This window comes from Haemorhous mexicanus, chromosome 14, assembly GCF_027477595.1.
Source record: "Haemorhous mexicanus isolate bHaeMex1 chromosome 14, bHaeMex1.pri, whole genome shotgun sequence".
NCBI lineage: Eukaryota > Metazoa > Chordata > Aves > Passeriformes > Fringillidae > Haemorhous > Haemorhous mexicanus.
The window spans coordinates 16,777,959-16,800,192 of NC_082354.1; the positions used below are offsets into that span (position 1 = coordinate 16,777,959).

At 38.9% G+C, this 22,234-nt stretch overlaps 1 protein-coding gene across 3 annotated transcripts in view; it reads right to left on the minus strand.

The window, feature by feature from the left end:
• Positions 1-8,153: 8,153 nt before the first annotated feature.
• The window catches only part of CHM (CHM Rab escort protein), a 51,362-nt gene continuing 37,281 nt past the window's right edge, over positions 8,154-22,234 (minus strand). For all 3 annotated transcript variants that reach the window (XM_059858921.1, XM_059858922.1, XM_059858920.1), the window contains exons 10-15: positions 19,964-20,068; positions 19,029-19,092; positions 18,358-18,454; positions 15,711-15,803; positions 13,404-13,570; positions 8,154-10,186 (exon numbers count right to left, since the gene is read on the minus strand). In XM_059858921.1, the coding sequence (XP_059714904.1) occupies positions 9,989-10,186; positions 13,404-13,570; positions 15,711-15,803; positions 18,358-18,454; positions 19,029-19,092; positions 19,964-20,068 (724 nt within the window). In that variant the 3' untranslated portion in view covers positions 8,154-9,988. The remainder of the gene's footprint in view (positions 10,187-13,403; positions 13,571-15,710; positions 15,804-18,357; positions 18,455-19,028; positions 19,093-19,963; positions 20,069-22,234) is intronic.

The window sequence follows — 22,234 nt, forward strand, 5'->3', positions numbered from 1 at the left end:
ACCACGCTTACTTCTGATGGACATTTTTTGTTCTGTGGCTGTTGGTTCTCTGAGAGTTTAGGAGATCCACCATGAGATATGAAAGGCTTTCCCCACCAACTTTCTGCAGAAGAACATCTGCAACTGAGCAGCTCTGAGTCCACTAAAAAAGCCAGAATTTATCTGGTGTTTATCACTTCATTTGACAGAACAGTTTTAGGGGTAATTTTCAAAGGCAGAAGCAGGAATTTGAAACCATCCTCTTCTCTAAATCACAATTTGAGAGTCCATTCATATGTTGAACAGGGAAAGAAATCCTGTACCCACAAATATATACAGGCAGTTATATGTAAAGAAAACAAAACCCAATCCAAACCTTTTTACACTTGAGAATTGCCATTCTAGATTCCACGTAGGCATTCACATCCCTGGGAATGGAAAGTTCTTGAATAAAATATACTGCAGACTTCTTGACAGAGAAATGCTGGCAGTTCACCACACAAATTACTATAAAAATCAAAGGTATAGAGTAACATCTCTAATTTGAGCTGGAAGGATAAAATGGGAACAATGCTTTAATCTGTGCTCCATTGTTTATTCCATAGGGAAATCAATTAACTTCTTCAATTTGTTTTTGCCAGTTATAAAACAGAGATACTAAATATCAGTCATCATATCAAGCCAAAAATCAGAGGAGTGTTAAAAGTGGCAAAGAAGCATAATTATCATGAATGCCATGGAAAGAAAAGGGGATACTCTGCTGACATGAAAAAGATTCTTTCCTTTGAGAAAAGGCAAGATTAAGGAGGGCTAATGTGTGAGTCCTGGCACATTGTTTAATACAATATTTATTGGACAATACTGAGACAGAAAGAGACACAGTCACAAGACAACAAAGGAGCCTGAGAAGCTGTCCCAGCCCAACCTCAGCACCTTCCTCTCCAGCCATGCTTGGGACCCCAAGGGTGTGGGTGGAAAAGAATCAGTTTTGGTGAACAGTAATTCTACTCCAGTTGGGTTCAGTTCCAAATGGCTGCATCTCCAAGACACCAGTTCTTAATTCAATTTTTGTGTCTCCTGAATGTCAGTTTGAGACTTCTGCATACTAGAGAGGAAGTTTCCCAGGAGGATGTGGGCACAGGGCAAGGGAAGAGCCAGGTGAAGAATGAATGGATGGAGAAGGAATCCCTTGGGCTGAGGGACACTGGGAATCTGTGCCCAAACAAGGCCTGGGCAAAGCTGCTGGGATTTCTTAGACCAGGCTGGTGCTGAGGGAAGGCAGAGCCTAAAGGCAGCTGAGCACACACTACCAGCAGAATTCAGTGAGGAATGAAGGTGTCCTCTTCCCTTACTGGGATTTCTCTCCCCTCTGAATCAAGGAGAATAAAAATCCCTGAACAGTCAGAACCACCACGCTGCACTAAACTCTGTCATCTGGTGCTACACAACAGCCTCAGATAAATCTGTTTTGATGATTTTGAGCAATTGCTTTCAAAACAGAACATGGTGTTGAAAAGGAAGCCATAGGAACATATTTTTACATTGAAAGGCTTTGTGAAATTATATAATCTGTAAAAACTGAGAGATTTGGCCTCTGTTTGCTTTCCTTCCTTCCCTCATGGTTATTACTGCCTCATTATACAGTCGTTTGTACAATGTTTTGGCAGACATTCACTATTGCATAAATTAAAGTTGCTGAATCTTGTCATGCCTACAGGTCTTTATGAAAATACCAGCAACATTTTTATTTGAATGTCAAAGTTTGTCAACCATTAAACTGATTGATTTTTCATTATGCAATTCAATAGAAGAAGCAATCTCCAGTCTGTATGCAACATTACTCAGAAAAACATGCACCTTGGAAAAATCCTTCCTGCTTAGTCTCTCCACAAAGGAACTGTGCTTTAAGGCTGGCCTCAGACATCTCATTAATACAGTAGCAATAGATAAGATGCTGTAATTCAATTCTGGGAAAGAGAATGAATTCATCTGTGGTAATCCAAAAATTCCAATAATCCTTTAAAAACCTTTCCAAGTGGCTTTTTAAGCGCAGTGTCTGTTGTGTCAGGAGGAAGAGGTTGAAGCTGTGCAGTGTGAAGCCAGCAGAGCCCCCAGCAGGAAAGGAGCCTTCCTGGAGAGCCCAGCAGCAAGGACAGACAGAAACCTCCTCACCTTGTTTAGTGTTGGTCTTCCCTGCAAAATGCCCGAGGAGGAGAGGACAGAAGTGCCCAGCAGGAGCTCCAGACTCACCTGGTGTTCCTCTGAACTGCCCAGAATCCTGCAGCTCCCACCCAGAGCTGCCTTCAGCTGTGCCAGGGAGGGATGAGCTGGGCTGTGCCAACAGCCCCTTCCCCAGCAGTGCCCAGAGAGAATCATCAGAACTGCAAAGCTTCCAGCAGGAATTATTTCAGCACCTCCCAAATTCAGGAATTATTTCAGCACCTCCCAAATTTGACTCCCCCCACCAAGCACTCCCCATGTGCACACCAGCAGGATCTACATTTCTCTTTTCTTTCTCTTTTTTTCCCACTTGTCACTCCAGTATTATTCTAGGCCTGGCACCATGAAACGTCCTTGACTCAAAGATTAAAGAGTGCAAAGCACACAATAAAAAGACCCTTTTAATTAAACTGGGACATGTTACAAATTTTACAAAATGAGCCACAAATGTGCAGAATTCAAGCTGTAAAAAGGTGAATTTAAAGTAAGAATGTGCATGATCTGGTCACTTAATATAAACTGCATTTAGAAGTTAAGGACTTAAGGACAACAGTGAAATACCCAGAACAGCAGGGCTGTGCTTACTGAGTCTTGTGACAGGTATTCAACTCACTGCTTTTATTTGAACATCTTCCTAGAAAAGATAATTTATGCAAATAATATTTTACAAATGCTTAGGGAAATGCCATAGAGAAAGAAATGCATAGAATTCATTATCCCTGCTAAAGGGAGTATGTGGAGTACAAAACCCAGCAGTTATTTTGCACTCTATAACCTCAAATAAAGCACACATCCATATTAGGGGTAAGAAACTGAGAGGTGCTGTCCAATTACTTGATTTAGAAGCAGTGAATAAAATTTGGACAAGATTGCAGTTACTTAAATTCAGTGTTTCAAATTCCAATTGCCTTCAAGGACAATATTTCAAACTTCAGATCAGTTTTCTGAGATTCTTGCTTAGCTTAGTCTATTTCTTTTTTTTTTCCCCTCAAAGGAAAGGATGACTTAGACTTAACCAAAAATAAATATAATAATTAAAACCTCCCATGTTTACTGCATGCAGCAGCATTTTTCAGACTCACTGGACCATGGACAATGAAACTGAAAGCTAATGTCAGGTTAGAGTAAGTTTATTTTTAATTTAATAGCACAGTCAGAAGCACTTCACTACAAAAAGTTAAGACTTTCATTATGTCTATAAATAGGGAACCTACTGAATTATCAAACAGAATGTTAATGACATTAGCATTAAGTCCTAATTAAACAATGAAGCAATATGCATTACAATCTGCCAGCAAAATATGCATAATCAGAAAAGGATTTCATAAAATAGGGATAATTTGGTTATTTTTATTAAGCAGTAAACAAAGAGTTTGTGCTGATTGGTGAAACCTCACTTGAGAAACATGGGAAATGTCAGGGCTGGAAGGAGGGACTTGAATAACAAAACATCTGCTATCCCAGGCTTCTGCAAGGAGCTACACTGGATTTTTTCCTCAGATCCTTTGCCCCTCTACTCAAACATTCCTGCTATCCATTTTCACAGTTATCATCACCACTGTTCATTTTCTTTCCCAAATACATTTACTTTTATATTTCACTGCCCTCCTAAAAGGCTTCAGGAAATACCTGTCACTATTTTACACCTTTTTACTGCAGCATTAAAGGGAAATGACTCAACCACGTTCAGTGAGGAAAGCAGTGCCAGAGCCAAAAGAATATATCCATATTTTTAGAGTCCCAAGTGGATCCACAATCCACTGGAGGTGTTATTCCCCATGTGAGTCCTGCTCTGTCCCCCCTCAAGCCTTGTGCACGTGTGTTCAGACCTGTGCATGCCAAGTGCTCCCAAGCAGACAGGAATATCCTCACAAGGCAACTGAGAGGGCTGCTGGCTTTTACCATGCTCTTATTTTCACTCTGGAATCAGACTGAGAGTCTGGCAAAGAATCAAATGTTTCCTGGCTTAAAACTTCCATGGAAAGAAAATGCATCATGTACAAATGTCACCAAAATAAGAGGGTGGCTTTTTCGTTTTCATTTTACAGCGGCTTCCTTAAAATTAGGTTTTTAATATGTTTTATAAAGCCATTTTTTCTTTCTTAAAAATGTATGATGTGATTTTTAAAATTGTGTATTCAATATTATGTATTATTTTAGCATCCAAATATAGAGCAGGGAAATCAACATGACTTAAGCTAATAAGTTGCTGTAAGAATCCCATAGTGGATAATCTATGGTCTGAAATTGATTCACTGAAGGTACTTAGCTGGGGCTTACACAGATTTTTGCACAAGAAAAAAAGGCTGAATTCACTGGGTAATTTATTCACAACAAAGGAATCCACCAGGACTTGCAGTGGCTTTCACGCCAGGGAGAGGTTCCCAGAGCAGGGAGCTGTTTGCTTGCACTGGGCTGACAGCTGCTCTCCCATCATGATTCAATGGCTTTCCCTTGGGTGAGCTCCAGAAATATGCTGGGTTTGAGGCAGAATAGATGCAGAATCCCACATTAGCTCTGACTGAGTTTCTTATGCACAGAGTCTAAAACAACTCAGGAGGGTTTGGATCTGAGATTTAAAAAATTTTGGTTTTTCAAAAGAGAAGACTCTTGTATCCTTTCTCAGAGTCAAATTTCCAGCAATTAAAAACTTGTTCCTCACTCTAGACACGGAGCTCAGGTACAATTACCCACAGTGACTTTATGGTTTGTGATCTGGTTTTGAGGTGCTGGTGAGCTGCAGTCTGGTGCAGCATTACCCAGATGTTTTATCATCACTGACCTCAGCTCCAGGATCCAGCCAACAACCTCTCCCCACAGAGCATTTCCCAGAACAGTTTCACGCTCACCCCAAGAAGACAGAGCTCAAGAGAGAAGCTTCCTGAAGCTGGAGCAGCACAAGAGCACCTCTCAAAGCCAGAGCTGCATCTGTTTGACACCAGCAGAGAAGCCTGGGCTGTTTCAGGAGGGTCCACAGGCTTGGACTGCCCCACTTCCTGAAGTCTTAACCCTAGAGAATGTAGGAAAAGCACTAAGGCCTTCTCCAGAATCCCAAATATACAATGGATTATGGGATGGCACTTCAGAAGGAAGTGTGAGATCCTGAAAATCCCCATCTAAAATTGTGGGTGTTGTGTGATTCCCTGAATTGTTTAGTCAAATCCATCTGGGTCTGATATACACTCAGGTTGATACTTTCCATCTCTTTTGCCAATGTATTCAAGTCGTGTAAAATAAATTGTCTGTTGGAATTGTGACAGGAAGAGTATTTTCTATTAAAGTCCCCTCTGATCAGAACTCCCATGCAGTCAACAACTGCATCTTCCTGATACTTTGCTGTCAACTTTCTAAATCTCAGATGTCAGTGAGATTTACAACATTCCTGCTGGGCTCCCCAGCCAGATTCTGAAGAACCATTCACTCTCACAAACAGGAACTGGCAGCCTGTAAATAAACATAATGGTGGAATTGCTAATAAGCTCTATTTCCACCACAAGCTGTTTTGTTGCTGGAGATGAGGTTGACAACATGAATTCCACATGGCTGACCATTTCCTACCACTCACCTCTGCAGCTCAAAGAATCCTTCTATGGCAACTTTTGATCCCAATAAAGTTCTTGAAATCACACACCTAAGCTAAGATTTCCATCTGATCACTGCAGTAGCCTTACTATTAAATTGGGTTGCAATAAATGAATGTTTTATATCAGTACCTGGAACTTCCAGTGTCACAACCACTTCTCCATCTTACCACAGGCACTTGGCATTACTGCTCAGCCAAGGAATGCAGGCAACTGCTCTGCCACCACAACTCTCCCACATATTTTTGGCAATTATGGCACACAGGCAATTCTAACTTTTGGAAGTTCTGTAGTGGTTGGTTTCTGCAAAGGTTTAAGTGATAAACTTTAATGAATTAATAATTTTGTCATACAGTACTCATATATACACCTACTGGAGAAAAATTGTTAGGAATTGTAGACACACACACAGATCAACTGTGTCAAGATGTGATCTCAGCAAATTGCTGCCCTTGCTGGAAAATCAGCAACTGCATTAATGGCAAACTAAACATCCTAAGAAAAAAATTAAAAAGGAACAGGAAGAGAAGACAACCCACCAGAATCTGCAGAGCTTATTGATAATTAGTGGCTGAAGAGAGCACTCACTGAGGCAGAAAAGCCAAGAGAGGTCTCTGGAGCAGTTTAGGGTAGTTGTAGTTCCACACCAGACTTTCTGCATCCCAGGGATGACTTGCTACTGATATAAAATCACTAGATAAGTAAAACCCAAAAATGCAGCGCAGAGATTAAATAAAATATCTATATAAATAACTGTGTGAATGACACCATACACAATGCAGAATAAATAAACTCATCCACAGATAAAATGCATTCTCATTTGTACTGCCTAGGTATTGAAGCACATATATGAGTGTTGAGGAAATGAATTTTCTCCTTTCTGTAGAAGAGATTATGGATTGTAAGTGACCCAGTCTCTTATTGTGTGAAAACAGTACATTAGTACTTCTGACTTGTCATTAATCAATACATCACCACCAAATTATTCTTGAAATTAAGCTGTTGCAACTCACACTGCTGAAGCAAAAAGATTTAGAGGGGAGAGAGAAGTGGCTAAAATAAAATGAGCTCCAATCCAAGGAGCTGTGCAACCTGCTCAGGATGGAATGGGAAATGGCATTTCCCAGCTGCAAAAAGAGAATCACTGGGGCAACTCTGACAAGATTCAGTCTATGGAAAATATAAAATACAATGTAAAAGAGAAAATGCTGAAAACTCCCCCACAGCAGTCCAGTGAAACAGCACATGCCCCAGCACATTTCCACAGGGGAGCTGGCAGTGCCTGCACGTTTCTGAATCAGCAAGTCTAACAAGCAGATATTTTGTTTCAGGGGTCAATTTTCCCATTGATGCAAGGAGGATTTACACATGCAAGTCCCATTAACATTAATAGGAGTTGCCCACATAAATCCCCCTGCAATGATGGGAGAAAAGACCCCATAGTCTGCAAGGATCCAAGTTCTAATGATTACCTGTCAAATGGCCCTAAGCATCATCAGCAGCAGAAAAAGCAGACGAAGCAGCTTCCTGGCTGAAAATGCCTCCAAAGGAGCAGTAACCACCTGCAGTCCTACAGCCCAGGCAATGCTACAGGAGGGAAAATGGCAAAAATGGACTCTTTGAATATGAAGGGTTAATCCAATTAACCAACTTAAAAAGAAAGTACTCATTAAAAAAGGAATTCAAACATATCAAAGCACTCCTTAGGAAAAAAAAGGTGTGAATATTGTATGAGCTCCAAGGTGCTTGAAGGATAATACAGCTACTTGTTTAAAAATTCAATTAACCTTATCTTTCTTTAACTTGATTTATTAATAATCCTACAGATAAATTGCCAGTTTTTAAAAAGTCATGTTATCTTTTGAATACATCCTGTATGACAAGCCTTAAAAACGACTTCAAATAAGGCTAGTCTTCACTTTGCATGCTAACATCATTTGAAGAAAGAACAAAATGCAGTTCAGAGCATGATTTCTGTAAAATCCCAGCATCAACAGTCTGATCTACTGCTCCTGCAAGTGAGCTATTGGGTACTCAAGTACCATAGGAAAAACATTTAATGTTTCCATTCACCCTATGAAAGAGACATGAAAACAGTTTTTAAGCAACCAATGTAGTGTAAAGTCATACCTCCAACGTGCTCATCATTCCATCAGATCTCAAATCAAATCTGAGCCATTTCCAAACCTGGCTTCACATGGACACAGAGCTCTCAGACATGAATTGATATAAACTCGATAACCAGGTACCCATACTGGCAATTACAGGTGTCCTCGTGCTGGAAGCAGCCAAGAGAATCCTCAGGAAACCCCAGCTAAAAGTGAACTGGTTTTCTTTGAAAAAAAAGTTGAAAGAAAACACAGGACCATGCACTTGCAAGCAAACCTTTAATTTTCATAAAGAGATTTTCTTGTAAACACAGATGAGAGATTCAACTGTGATCCCTGTTTTTGAGAGACAGACTGGATCGGTCCCTCCACTTAGCTCTTTTACAGATCTGCAGATGTTCAATAAAATCCTACACTCATGCTTCCCAATACACAGAGAAATTACAGCTAAATGAAGAGGCAGCCTGCTTATTAATAGATATATTTATATATATAAATAACTGCTCAATCACAAGCATCCAGAGGTTACAGCTGCTGAACACTGGAACATTCCAGCCACGTGTTTCTCTGAGGACTCTGGATGAGGCTCACACAGACACACACACACCAGTACCTAACCAACACAGGGTGCAAACACTAACCCTGAAATGCAGACTGGACAGTGGGCACGATGCAGGACAAAGAGAACAGTATCAGTTATGCTGTAAAAAAATAAATAAATTCCCCTTTCTGGCCTGGAGCCAGGCTCCGGGCAGGCACAGGCACCACGGGACTGTACAGAAGCCTGGCTGTGGCATGGCCAGGCAGAGCTCAATGTTCAGGACTCAATGGCATTTTTTATTTACTTACAGTATTTAAGCACTCCTGGAACTGGCTCTACCCTCATGAAGAAGTTTAAACCCCAACTCATCAACTCTAGAGACACTACTGATCTACTGGGTGTGCATTTTAAAGTAAATCTTGAAGTTATGAGAAATACTTTTCATATCTGATTTCAAGCATGATTCAGAAGTGCAAGTTTAACATGGTCATTTACAGCAGCTTTCTTATTTTGTAGTTTTTTTCATACAAACTAGGTTTATAAATAGTTCAATAAATTTTATTGTATAAATGCTTCATGGTTTATCATTACAAAATGCATAGTTTACAGCTACCACACTAATTTTTATCTATTAACTGTGATCAATACAAACCTTTGGAATTATCAGTTGAAGCTTCTCTCCACCACAAACCCCCTCAGCTGATGGTCATTTAAACTTCTCAGACCCTAAACTTCAAAAAGTAACTATTGGCTTACTAAAGGCCCAAACAGTGCAACAAATCCAGGGAGACTAATAACAGGAATGCTCCATTTATGAGTGAATTTTGCTGGGAAATCTGGCATTAAGTTTAAATTCTGCCATTTTCCTGACTCCAGTAAATGAAGTCACTAGAGAAAATGTGTCATCTGTTAGGTCTTACTAAAAAATCTGAATGTAAAATAGTTCCATGTGAGGAACATCTTCTGGATTGATTATGGCATCAGTTTCAAAACCATACAATAAAGCCACTGCAGAACTGTCAATATTATTGCCTTTAAATTCCAATCATAAGGCCACTGTGAAGGACAGATGGTGAGCCTCACCTTCAGCTGTTAAATTAGCAGAGATCCAAGGATTTTTAGTAGAAATCATTTTCTAACTGGTAAACAAACTTGCACTTGTTTCTTTTGCTTAGTTTTGACTTCCTCTTTAAAAGATGGAAGATTTTTCCAAGATGTAAAACAAAACCAAATCATCTCAATAAATCATGAATCCTATTTTAGCACTTTGAATTCAGATGCATCATTCTGTATTTTTTGTTTAGCTACAAACCCCACTGGATCTGGTGGACTTGTGACTGTTTAGAAGTGTCTCAGCTTTCAATGAAACGACTTTAAAAAATGATCCAAGCTAAGGAAAGTAAGGCAATGGCAAATAACACATCTCTGGGGGTTTAAGACCTCTTTTTCTTACCCCTCCTCCCTTATGTCCTAGTTTGGGTCAACCTCCTCTTCCCCTAAGACAACACTGTTCATTCATTCATTCATTCATTCATTCATTCATTCATTCACTCACTCACTCATTCTTCCTTTGTAACAGCAGCACCACCTTCACTACTGTTCTCCTCAGCTGAGGTTTCAGGCTTTGTCTCTGGTGAATTATTCAATCCAGACTCTTCTGGCTCAATCTCATCTTCATCATAAATAATATCCTCTGGATTCGGTGGTGGGGGGCAAAACTCCTCTGCTGGAAACATTTCTCGGAAAATAGTCTCAGCCTATTCAGGAAAAAGAAGAATAACATAAACTTTACCTTGAAATGTAACAGCCTGAGGCAATATTTTACAGATATTTAAGATTAACCTGCGTTCTTTCAAATCAATAGTGATTTAGTACTTTGACAGCATTGTAAACACATGGGAAATCCACTCCTTCTTGCAGACCTCGAAAGAGAAAAAGCAATTTATCTTTTTACATTGTTCTACTAGGAAGTCGCAGCATGGGGCTTTGTAAAAAATGCTGGTCATTCTGTGTTGCACTGAGAACAAGAAAGAGGATTTTTCTGGAAGCAAGCTGATCTTTTGCACTATAAAACCATCCCTAGCTGCAGTCTAAGGCAAAGCCTTGGGAAAGATCTTGGCTCTTTCCAGAGAGAGGGATCCATTTCACAAGGAAACCCAGGGAACTGTACACATGTACAATCCATACCATGGCTAGAGGGGTTCTCTTCTTAGATTAAAAAGCTGCAAAAAAAATTTCTATTTCCCCTTTTCTGAACAGCTTAAACATTGCCCAGCTGAGAACTACTCTTACCCAATGAAATACTACCACTGAAAATACATCCCAAAACATTTGTGGTTTATTTAAAACTCCTATCTATAATTCCAAGGTATTACATGCACAGACCTGTATGTGTGAAAAGAACTGTATTTTAGATAAAAAAGACAGATCTAGTTCAATGAGTTAATTTACAATGGCACTTGCTCTTCATGCCATCAAGGTTTAGAAATTAAATAAGCACGACAAGTTTTTTGACCACTGCAATGGAAAATATTACAAAGAAACATATTCTTGGAACACCAGTGTGGTTGTTATTACAAGATGGACAATACAACTACAAAATCTGGGAGAAAAAAGAACCAAAGGAATACAACCTTAGGATTCCAGAGAACCAGACATTTTATACAAACAAAGGAGGCCAAAAATCCTTTAAAACCCCACAAGAATGCAAGAAGCTCTATTAATTAGTGTTAAAAACTTTTACATATACTTGTACAAATAACCCATCTATAAGGTTATCTTGTAAATAAATTCAAAATAAAAAAGCCTGAGAAGATGGGATTTATTTACTGAACCCACATGCCCTCCAGATTTCCATCAAGGCTTCCTTTTCCCAGCCCTTAAGCTGCCAAGGCAAACCCAGACACCTGAGCAGATCATGGGTGTGGGCTGGGATTCTGAGAAGGCAGGGGAACATTCCCTTGGCACTGTCTGCTCAGTGACCCAACCTGGGGATAAACTGTGGGGACTTTCACAGCAACTTTTACAGGGACCACGACCAAAGTACCAACACCTGATTAACTCTGAAATGCTTCCAGATATAGAAAATAAACAGGTGAAAGGACAAATATTGGCCTGGCAGTTTTAGTACATCCTCTCCTGACCACGAAGATGCCTCAGAAGTCTGAAATTTGTCAGGGAATATATTACTTTAGCTCCTAATAATTCATGTCAGGTTGCAGCAGTGAAAATAGAAAACTGGAAGCCAGATGCTTTACTAGATCCACACACAGGGAGTTTGAAAAGATCAAAAATGGCATCTTCATTTCATTTAGCCTGTCCTCAGGGCAAGTAAATGCAACCATCAGCATTAATTCAGTATCACTCCAGGAACTGAACACAGAATTGCAATAAAACAAGAGGGCAGTAATTTGTAAATGAGGTGTAGATGGAGAGTTGTCAGTAAGAGTTGTGGTCCTGCCTTGCCAATAATGGATCAGCAGTGCAATCACACAGCATGACAAACAGAATTCAGTAATACTGATGGTAATGAAGAAAACAAATCACAGCAAGCATCACTAAAGCACTAATCCCAAAATGATTAGAGAAATCAGATATAATTTTCCAAGCTATCTGTAAGACTAATACACACACTGGGGTTTTTTAAGCTGTTCTAATCCATGAGTTTGCAAATATCTCCTGTTTGGAGATTCCCACCCCATTCCTGGGAGGGTGAGAGTAATTTGGGAGTGGAAGACACCAACTCAGAGCTATTTCCCTCTTCCTCTTGTCTACAGGGTCCCTGCATGGTGTGACTCCTGCTTCATCTCCAGCCTACTCTTCACTCTGCTCTCACACACCACTTCCAATTATAAACGTGTTTACAATGAAATATTTTCCACTTTAACTTTGTTTGTGACCGTTTGTTTCAAAATTTAAGTCAAAAAAACACAGCCTCTCCTTATTTTTGTTTAAAAGGCAGTGATTTAGGCTCTTGATGGTTCCTCCTTAGAGGTCTGCTTAGCATCTCCCTCACTGATGACCAAGATTGAACATAAAGGCAGAAATATGGCACCAAAAATACTTAAATAGGGCCTGATCTATTCCATCATTGTTCATTGATAAGAAGAAAATCTCTTAAGGGAAGACAAACCTGAATGTTAGAAATGTGAAAATAAGAAATAAGTTTTAAGTGTATTTAATCAGTTTTTAACATGCCCTGTTTTGGTTTGAAAAAATCAAATTTAGAAAGGAACTAATTTACAATTTAAAACTGCTGCCATAATAATTGTCTTGCATTATTTTTTTGTCTTTACAGGTCTTTATCCCTCTGAGAGGCAAATTATTGCCTTGTAAAGCAAAATGAAGGATACCATTAGCCCTTAATGACACTGTTCTGACCCTGCAGTTCAGGCTATGTCAGCCTTTCCACTTCAAAACCTTATTTTCAAGAGGTTTATGACTTAGTCATAAAAAATCCTGCAACTGGCTAGAAGATGGCATGCACATTGTCTGAACATGGCTATTAAAAACACAGCCCTGACACCACAGGGGCTGCTGGGGCAGATCTGCCCAGGAATTTGTTCCTTCCTTATCCAAGGGATGTCTGAAAGGAAAATTCTTTAATGCAGTGATACCAAGGCAAAGAGAAGGAAAACTGAGGGAGGAGGCCTGATCTACCACATTAGGAATTGTGCTGGGTTTTTCCCCAGTAAGTTTCTGGTTTGGGACTATGTCCTGCAAGTATTAAACTTCTTTGGTGATCCTTCTTCCCACTTGAACTGTAGACAGGATTTTCTGGCTTTGGTTTGTACTGTACCCCCTCCTAAACCTTCCAGGCGAAGAACTGTGACTATTTCCTGATGTCTCCATCTACCTAGTTTTATAATTTTGCAAAGTTACCATGTATATTTTTGTATAGCAGAGGAACCCAGACTGTATTGGACTTATTTCTTTAGAATTAAAGTTCTGCAACCAAAATCTGCTCTGCCCAACCTGTTTGACAGCACAGTCATTTCCTAAAGCAGAGTCTGGCCCAGAGCAGACATAAACATTGGTGGGCAAGCCAGAATAGGAACTCTTCTCAACTCCTGAAGAATCTCTCATGTTGAAGTAGACTGCCCAGAGGACTCTGGGTTTCTCCAGTTCTTCATTTTCAGTCTCTGAAAAGAAAAAGGAGTGTTTGCAGTAATCAGTGTTGTTGTGTGATGAGGTAAATACATAATTTAGCACACTGGAAATCAAACTTTTACCATGGAGTTACTGTAATAAAGTATTTTTGTTCTTCAAAAAGCCAACTAATTAACTTTCTGAGATTCTCCATCATTCTTCCCCTTTCCAAGCACTCTACTTGGAAACTCCATGCAAACTCTACTCTCTGCACACCCTCCACCACAGCAGCAGCAGTTATCACTGCCAGCACCCTACCAAGAAGTCTGGTTTAAATTTAACACCTCTCACATTATCTCCTTCACTGGGGATAAACTGCCAGAGCACATGACAGACAGCAAGTCCTCCCTGGGCTCTGCCAGCTCACAGGCACTGCACTTCTTGTGCACAGATATTTCTGATGTGTTCACACTTCATCTTTGTACACAGAATCTCTAATTGTGGCAGTGCTGCTAAATGAAAATAAATGTTTAATTTGTATTTTTCTACACTTCCTGAGGGTCGTACTGTGCTGCAATACTCATCAAGAATACAGAATTATCACAAACTCAACTTCCTTGCTGATACCCTGTCCCTCCCTGCTGTACTTTGCACATTCCTGTGATCCCTCTGCACACAGGCAGAAAAACCTCTGGAAAGATGAAGGTCACTTTTGAACTGCACAATGCAATGGAGGAACACACAACACAGAATCTGAGCTTAATAGATACTATTTGTTTGGAATATTTGCTGTGCCCTTTCTTGTATTTTACCTCCTCTAAAGTAAATGAAGCTTGTAAAAGACCTTGTGAGAATTACTTCTTTCCAAGGAAAAAACTTGATAACTATGGCATTCAAAACACTTTTTTAAAGCAGCTGAATTACAAAAAAAGAGATAAATCTATGCTATTCCTTTAGTATCTTTTTATAACTGTCAAATAGTTAAAAACAAAATAGGTGCTACCCAGACTGAATAGTTTGAAATATAAATTAAATTCATCAGCCTGTGAAAGTCTGAGCCTTAATACAGGGCAAGATGCTCTTTAATATATTTAAAAGTTCACATTGCTCATAAAAGTTACTTCTTCCTCATTTAGGCAGGAAAATGAATGGAGTCCTCTTCTCCAGGTGACTTTGCCTCTTTGACCTGCCATGGCCCAGTGCTCACTTTATCTGGTGATTCATTTTCAATAACTCCAACAGTATTTGTTCTGACATTTTAATTAAAATACGACCACTACCTCATCCTGATGATAAAAAGGCCTATGTGGCAGGGAAAACTGGCTTCTCAGTGCCTCAGTGCACCTGAGGACCCCTATGATCACAGAGTTCCTACAGAAGAATTTCAGTCAGCTTCTAAACAATCTATCATTTCGAAACTGGATCACTTCAAACATGAAGATTAATGCTACCCCTCCCCAAATGATTAGAAGACACTAAGCTGATCTTCTCTTCACCAGGTCTTTGAAACACATGGCACTGTCTTGAAAATTGAAGAGAGAAGTGAAATATTAAAAGGTGAAAATTAGCAGGCTTGAAGTTAACACATCTACAAATGAGAAATGTTTGCAACTCTCCAGTCTAATAAAGTTTTCTATTTACAAATCTAAGTTGTTTTCTAAATATTACAAGCAAACCAATAATAGTATTATAAAGAACTCCCATATCCTAGTAACTTGCAGTGATGCCAACAAACCCCCTGTCAGTGGGAGCTGAGCACTGTTTTCTCCCACAAGTGTGATTTATTGCCCTGCAGCATGGGCACACTGTATTTAAACTGCTTCTGCCAGGGTTAGAACTCAGCAGCATCTCCCACATGCACATCACCTACTCTGTGAGCATCTACCACAAACACTTGAAGACAAGAGGCTGAGCAACAGCCTGAGAATAAGAGGCAAGAACAACCCAAGAAGCTTCTACAATTTCACAAGTGTTTAATTTCACTACTGCACCTTTCAAGGATGTGCTGAACAGTAAATATGTTCCATGGAAAAAAGAAAGTGTGAAAAATAAAAAGGTCCCAGACACTTATGGTCATGTCCTTGGATACTGAAATTAAACCACAGCTGAAGCAGTCAGTAACAGCTATTTCAGTAAATTATATTTATGCAAGCTAGTATCATAATACCTAATTTTTTTTTTTTTTAGTTTTACCTTTTTCTGTATTTAGATTGAATAACTTCTGTACAACAGGCTCTAAATCTTCCCTTGCAGTTTTAGCTGATGGACAGGTTAGATGGACTAAATCTGGGAAAAGAGAACACAAACTAATTCCAATCAGCAACACAGCCATATAAACAACATTTACAATTTGTATAAGGCACAGCAGGCTTTTAGAAATCACAATTCTTCATAAAATCACTTCCTTTAAGCCAGCGAAGTGCTGTACCAGGACATACACTGTAAATGCAGCACACAGAGAATTTCTTTGGGAACACCTGAGAATTCTCTAAGTCACTCCCATGACGAACACTATGACTGTGCAATCCTTTGTACAACATTTTATTCATCCACTCCTTAGATGAGAGGAACTATTGCTGAACTATTCCTTTATTTGTTCTGTTTCTCTGCTCAGATACACAACCAGCTGCTTCACCCCACCTGGTTTTCCAGCCATTCATTCATTTAAAAGCTTCACCTTAAAGCTTTTCATAAAACCACCTTACTGGAGTCATTTGCTCCTGCAAACTCCTCACCAGAGAAGTGTCCATCAGAGAATCCTGAAGGAATTTAACACTGTACAAAGTTTAAACTGATTTTTCTTCAGTGCTGTAAATTTTTGATCCATTTAAAAGCAGAGCCCAGCTCTGGGATTATTTTAAACCTAGATGACATTTTTGTCTCTTCCCTCTGAAGCCTGGCTGTATTTGTTGTCATTATTTTCCAGTACATCACTCTGATCTTGACCCTGGTTCCGTCAGGGACAGAAATTTAACCCTTCATGCTCCTCAGCTTTCAGGCTGCACACATACAGATTCTATTCAAACATTAATTTTTTTATTCAACCCAGACCAAACCTTCTGTCTGAAGGAATATGTCCTAAAATAAGGAAAAGGGTGGTGATTATCAAAGTCTCCCCCTAACCTTAACGAGATGCTTCCAATCCCAAACACTGTAATAAAATCTATTCTTTCCTCAAAAAACCCAGCTATAAATCACTAAAGTTCACATCATTTACTTTCTATAAAATCTTTTTTATTATCTTTAAGGTTATGGTTATGAGTCACAGTCATCAGTATATATTTTGATTATATTTGATTTACTCAGGTATAACTGCATTAGTTACAGTGGTTGCCAACATTTGTCTTCAAGTAATTCTCCCAGCAAGAAGAACGATGAGTTCAGTTCCTGATTTCATCATTACAGTCTCCATTTTTAGGGCAAGTGAAGGAGTTTGGTTCCACTCAAGTGGCAATACAGATGATGTGCCTGTCATTTGTGCAGTGTGATCAAAGAGTGGATGTATTTGTATACTTATCTTAAATAATTGTTCCAAGGAGAAATCAGTCAGGTTAAAACCCATTTACAGATAATGATGTAAAAGTTTTTTTAAAAATTATGAAATATGTCCCTTAACAGGAACTCAGCTATGCCTAATATAGAACTTTATTATTTCAATATATGAAGACAAATTTCATTAAGGAAGGCAGTACCTTCTCTTCTGAAATGAAAGGAATGGATGGAGAAAAGTAAATAACAGAAACCTTAATATTTCAGCACCATAAAAATCCTCCTGAAAGTAATACTTTAGATCCATGGAACATCAATCTTTCATTAGTTTCACTCCCTGCTGTATATATCTTGTGAACTCTTAATAAAAAGAAATCAGCTATTTAAATGATAAATATTAACAATATGCTTTATAGCACTAAGTTATTAATTAATTACAATTTTACTATTATCTAGTAAGAGATATAACTTTGAGTGACTTGATCATTTACTTTACCCTTCTTTCATATGCAAAGAACTTAGTTCAACCCTATTTAACAGCAAAATAAATTGGTTATTATTACAATTACTTCTTTCTTGTTAAAAAGAATTAGGTGAGGTAACCTCTAATTCTATTCTAATAAAGACCCCAAACAAACATTTTATTGCTCAATTATTTCAAGTTCACATAAAATACCAACAAGAGAATCCTTTCAGAAGATAAAAAGCTCCCAAATACATTGTATTTCAGGTATTTCCATTCAAGTTCAGCTAAGGGAGCTCATTAAAAAAAAAAACAAATGACAGATAACCAGGCAGATTAGTTGTGGTGGTGTTTGTGGGTCCCCAGGACAAGGGAAAGGATGAGAATCTTGACTCCACGTTTCAGAAGGCTGTGATTTATTATTTTATGATATATATTATATTAAAAAAAATGATATACTAAAACTACACTAAAGAAAGAGAAAGGAGACAACAGAAGGCTAGCAAAGAATGAATAAAAACCTGTGACTGCTCACAGCCTCGACACAGCTGCCTGCATTAAAAACAATTCACATGCTGGGTAAACAATTCTCCAAATCACATTCCAAAGTAGCAAAACATGGAGAAGCTGAAGCTTCTCAGCTTCTCAGAAGAAAAGATCCTGGCAAAGGGATTTTTCAGAAAATATGTCAGTGACAATTAATGGATTATTATTTTTATCTCCTGAAGGAGAATTTATTCTCGTGTAAGTGAAAATGAGTCCCTGAGGCTCCATGATAGCAGGAAGCCACGGCTCCCTGTGTTTTGTGCAGCAGAGGAACAGCACCCAGGGATTCTCAGCTGAGCTCCAGAGCTGCTAGAGCCAGAGGGGAAAAGCTCCTTTACTTACAGGTGTCCTTCATGCATGTCATGGTGGAGGAGCAGAGCTCGATGACACGAACGGCCGCCGTGCCCGGCTCCAGGGGAGGCACTGTCAGAACAGACACCTGGGCACAGAAACAGAGCTTGAGGGACAGCACAGAGCCTGCAGGGTGTGGCACCACCACCAGCCTCACTGCAGGTCCAAAGGAACTGCAATCACAGCTTGGCTTGCTAGTTTACTAAGACAGAACAAACACAACTCTGATAAAGATGCTCTAAAATGAAGGACTGCAAAGACTGACAAAGCAGATCTAAAGATGCATTTTAAAGTGAACAATGAGAACTTCAAACAGCAAAAAGGAATGCTTAAAAACCAAAGGAACTTTGAACAAAGTTTAGACAAGATAAATAATTAACAGAACAGTAAGGGTAACAGTTTATTAAAAAGCAAGCAAAATTAAAATTAAAGACAGCAGCTTAGAAACTCTATTAATTATAGGAAAAATCCCAGTCATTGAACTACACTGAACTAAAATTTGTAATAGTTTTATAGACACTTAAACAAATTAAACAATTACCAGTACAGAGAGCTGACTAAAGATCTTGAATCAAGCACAAACAAAACTGAATTAATAACTTAATTCCTACCAACAACTAAATGTTAACACATGAGACGAGTGATACAGAATTGGTGTGTACCTGCTGCTCTGAGTCTGTGTTCAATACAGACTGATCTGTAATGAGCACTGCCCTGGAGATCTGCCTACAATTCAATAAAAGAATGGTGTAAAAATAATGATATAATTAATTTAATTATGCAAAATGAAAACAAAGATGTAAAAATAGCAATTTAGAACCATAGCTTTGGTAATACCAAGGCCATTTCACTATAAAACCTTTATTACAATGATTCTTGGTGAGACATTTTGCCTGTTGCTGAAGCAGAAACACACCTGGAACACCAATGTAGTATTTTCAATGACCAAAACAGGGGATGAATAAATGAATCAGTGCAATTGTATCAAACAGCCACCTTCTGCTTTTTAACAAGTTCTTTTGCCTGTTTGACCAGCAGCACATTAAGGCCTTGTGCTGTTCCAGAGAGCCCAGGAGCCTTGGGATGAAGGGGAAATGCAGCAGGGGGGAGCTCACTCCTCACCTGCACTTTGTGCTCCTGCAGTGCCCAGGGTTATCCTGCTCTGCCCTGACCAGCTCTGCTGGTCCCTCCCCTGCCCTTTCTGACACAGACAGGACATGCCCAGGGCTTCTGCAGCAGCAAGCAAATCACAGAAATCAAGGAAGTTTAGGACTTGTCTAAAGCTGAACAAATTTAAAGCAGGGACAGCAACTGGCACCTTCAGCTTCCAAACACATTTTAGCAAATATGAAATTCCTAATACATTTAGAGCTCTTGGATTTCTTATATGGAGAGGGGGAATCTGATTTCAATGACAACTGAAGAAAACCTGACTGTAGAAAGTACACAGTATATCCTCCAGTTTAGAGAGAAATACTTTGCTCAATACTGAACTGCAAAAATAAAGGAGTGGACAAGAGGCTCCTCAGTTTAACTTACAGGGTACTTTACACACCATTACTTAAAGAAATTGTTTTTTTTTTGTTTTACCACATACCTGTAACACACATTTGTGCATGTGCTCTCTGAGAGGTAACTGTCTTCCACAATAAAATAGTTGGCACTAATTCTTTGTCCAAAGTGATCCACAATAGCTTTGCACCTGGTTAAAAAAAACAAACCACAGTAAGAAATTTTGATGTGAGGTCACAAAAGCATGCATAAGTTGTTAAAATTGAGTTATATAACACAATATTTGTATCTTTTGTTAAATTTATTGTATTTCTTGAACCCCTAAACCAATTCAACTGATCACCAGATCCTAGACTGACACATTCTACCTGGTCTCTATGCAGTTTACACATGCAATGCCAATACAGATGATGACATCCCAACTTTAATAAATAGATCACTTTTTACAGAAAATATAAGTTTACAGCACTGGCATTTAGCTCTACATTTCTTACCTCCTGACATGTAAAAATTAAAACTGTGAATTATTCTGGAGGTACTACCCTATTGCAGTGGGGTTTCTTTTTCACCTTCACCAAAACCAAGTTTGTTTTGACAATAATATTTGACCAATTAAATAGCAAATTAACGTAGGAGATTTGAGAAAGCTCCCTGACAAATGAGTGCATCAGACTGTTCCAAGAGTGAGCTGCTCTGTCTATGACTAAATACACCCTTTATCTCTAAGTGACACATCAGGGGATTAACTGAGTCCTGGTGTTGTAAGAACACAAATGTTCTCCATAGAACAAGGACAGAAATAGAAGTGGGACAGAAATGCAAACCACAGAAATGAACCCATTCAGTGAGCTTAAATGAGAATACAAATTTCAGATTTTAAGGGGGAAAATTCTCTGTGAAATTACAAACTTCACTTATGTATGACATATATATGAGACAAAGAAAAAGGAGGCTGCACACAGATACTCAGTAAAGCCATCTCTGCTGCTGATTCTATATCCATGATCTCTCTTCTACACTATCAGAACATTTACTTCATAAATAAATAAAAGCAAATTAGCTTTACTGGACTTTTTTTTTGGGTATGCAAATGACCTTTTTAAATTAAAACTTTTCTGAATAACTTTACCAGTGTTTCAACAATTTAACACACAGGACTTAAAGCAGTGAATTTTCTCACACACACTTACACAGGTGTGAATGCACAGGGAAACATCCAAAGGCACAATGCCTGGGCCAGAGATCATGTGCAGATTTACCTTTTTATCATAGTGCAGCTTTTTCTGTGGAATATCTGACCTGCAAGTTATGCCTTAGGAATGAACAACATTTCTGTAACTTAAAGCTGTTTCTCAGCTTCTGTGATTATAATGATCTACAAACCCAAATCTAAATAAGTAACAAGAATCAGCTCCACCAGCTCTGGTTAACCAGTTGATCCTACAATCTGATATGAGAATTGAAAAAAGGTGACACACAGTCCTCATCTGTAAATGTAAGAGGTTTATGACTATTAAACATGTTTTTGTAACACTGACTTCTAATGCTGACCTCCCAGGCATCTGGTCCCTACATATATTCCTGTTTTCAAATTCAACAGGTACCTGACAACAGTGCAAGCACTGTTTGCCATCCAACATTCTTCAGTTTCAAATCCTATCCCAAGTGTGTTTCACTTGCAACTTTAACAAGTTTTTCCTAACTGTTAATCCCAGTGATTTCATCCTGGAGCTCTCATTTGAATACTGCAAATAAACAAGGAAGTCGAGATGCTGCAGCTCATTTCTAATTATAACCTTTCTTATTGTTTATGAAACAATTTCCCCATCACCCCCCAAACATTATGGAAGGGGAAAGGTTGATTAAATGTCATGTTGCATCACTCAAAGCCAGCGAAAGCAACGACACATTTTATTTTCCTGCTAAGTGTTGTTTCCTCTCCTTTGTTCAGGAATAGCAGCAGGTCATATGTGTGATAAGATTTTAAACTGAGAGAGAAAGAGAGCTTTTAATTTCAGTCCCACTTTACTTCAAAGGGTGATGCTGAGAAAATTTCTTTCAAGTAGTGCTTCCACATGCAGCAAACACTCCTGCACTGACATTATCAGGTCTCTGTCATCTGATCTGTGTTGCGACAATGAATCACAGCCAACCCTCCATTGACCTTCTTTCAATGTGTCTGGATAAAAGGATGAAAATTAGAATCCATCTCCTTGCAGTGCCACGAGTTATAAATGTACTTTATAGGGCTCATTATCCAAACTAATGGACTAAGGGCGACATCCTTGAAATGGACTCAGCAGCACTGACAAAGCCAGGCTGCAGTATTTCAGCAGATATGTAAATTACTGGCTGT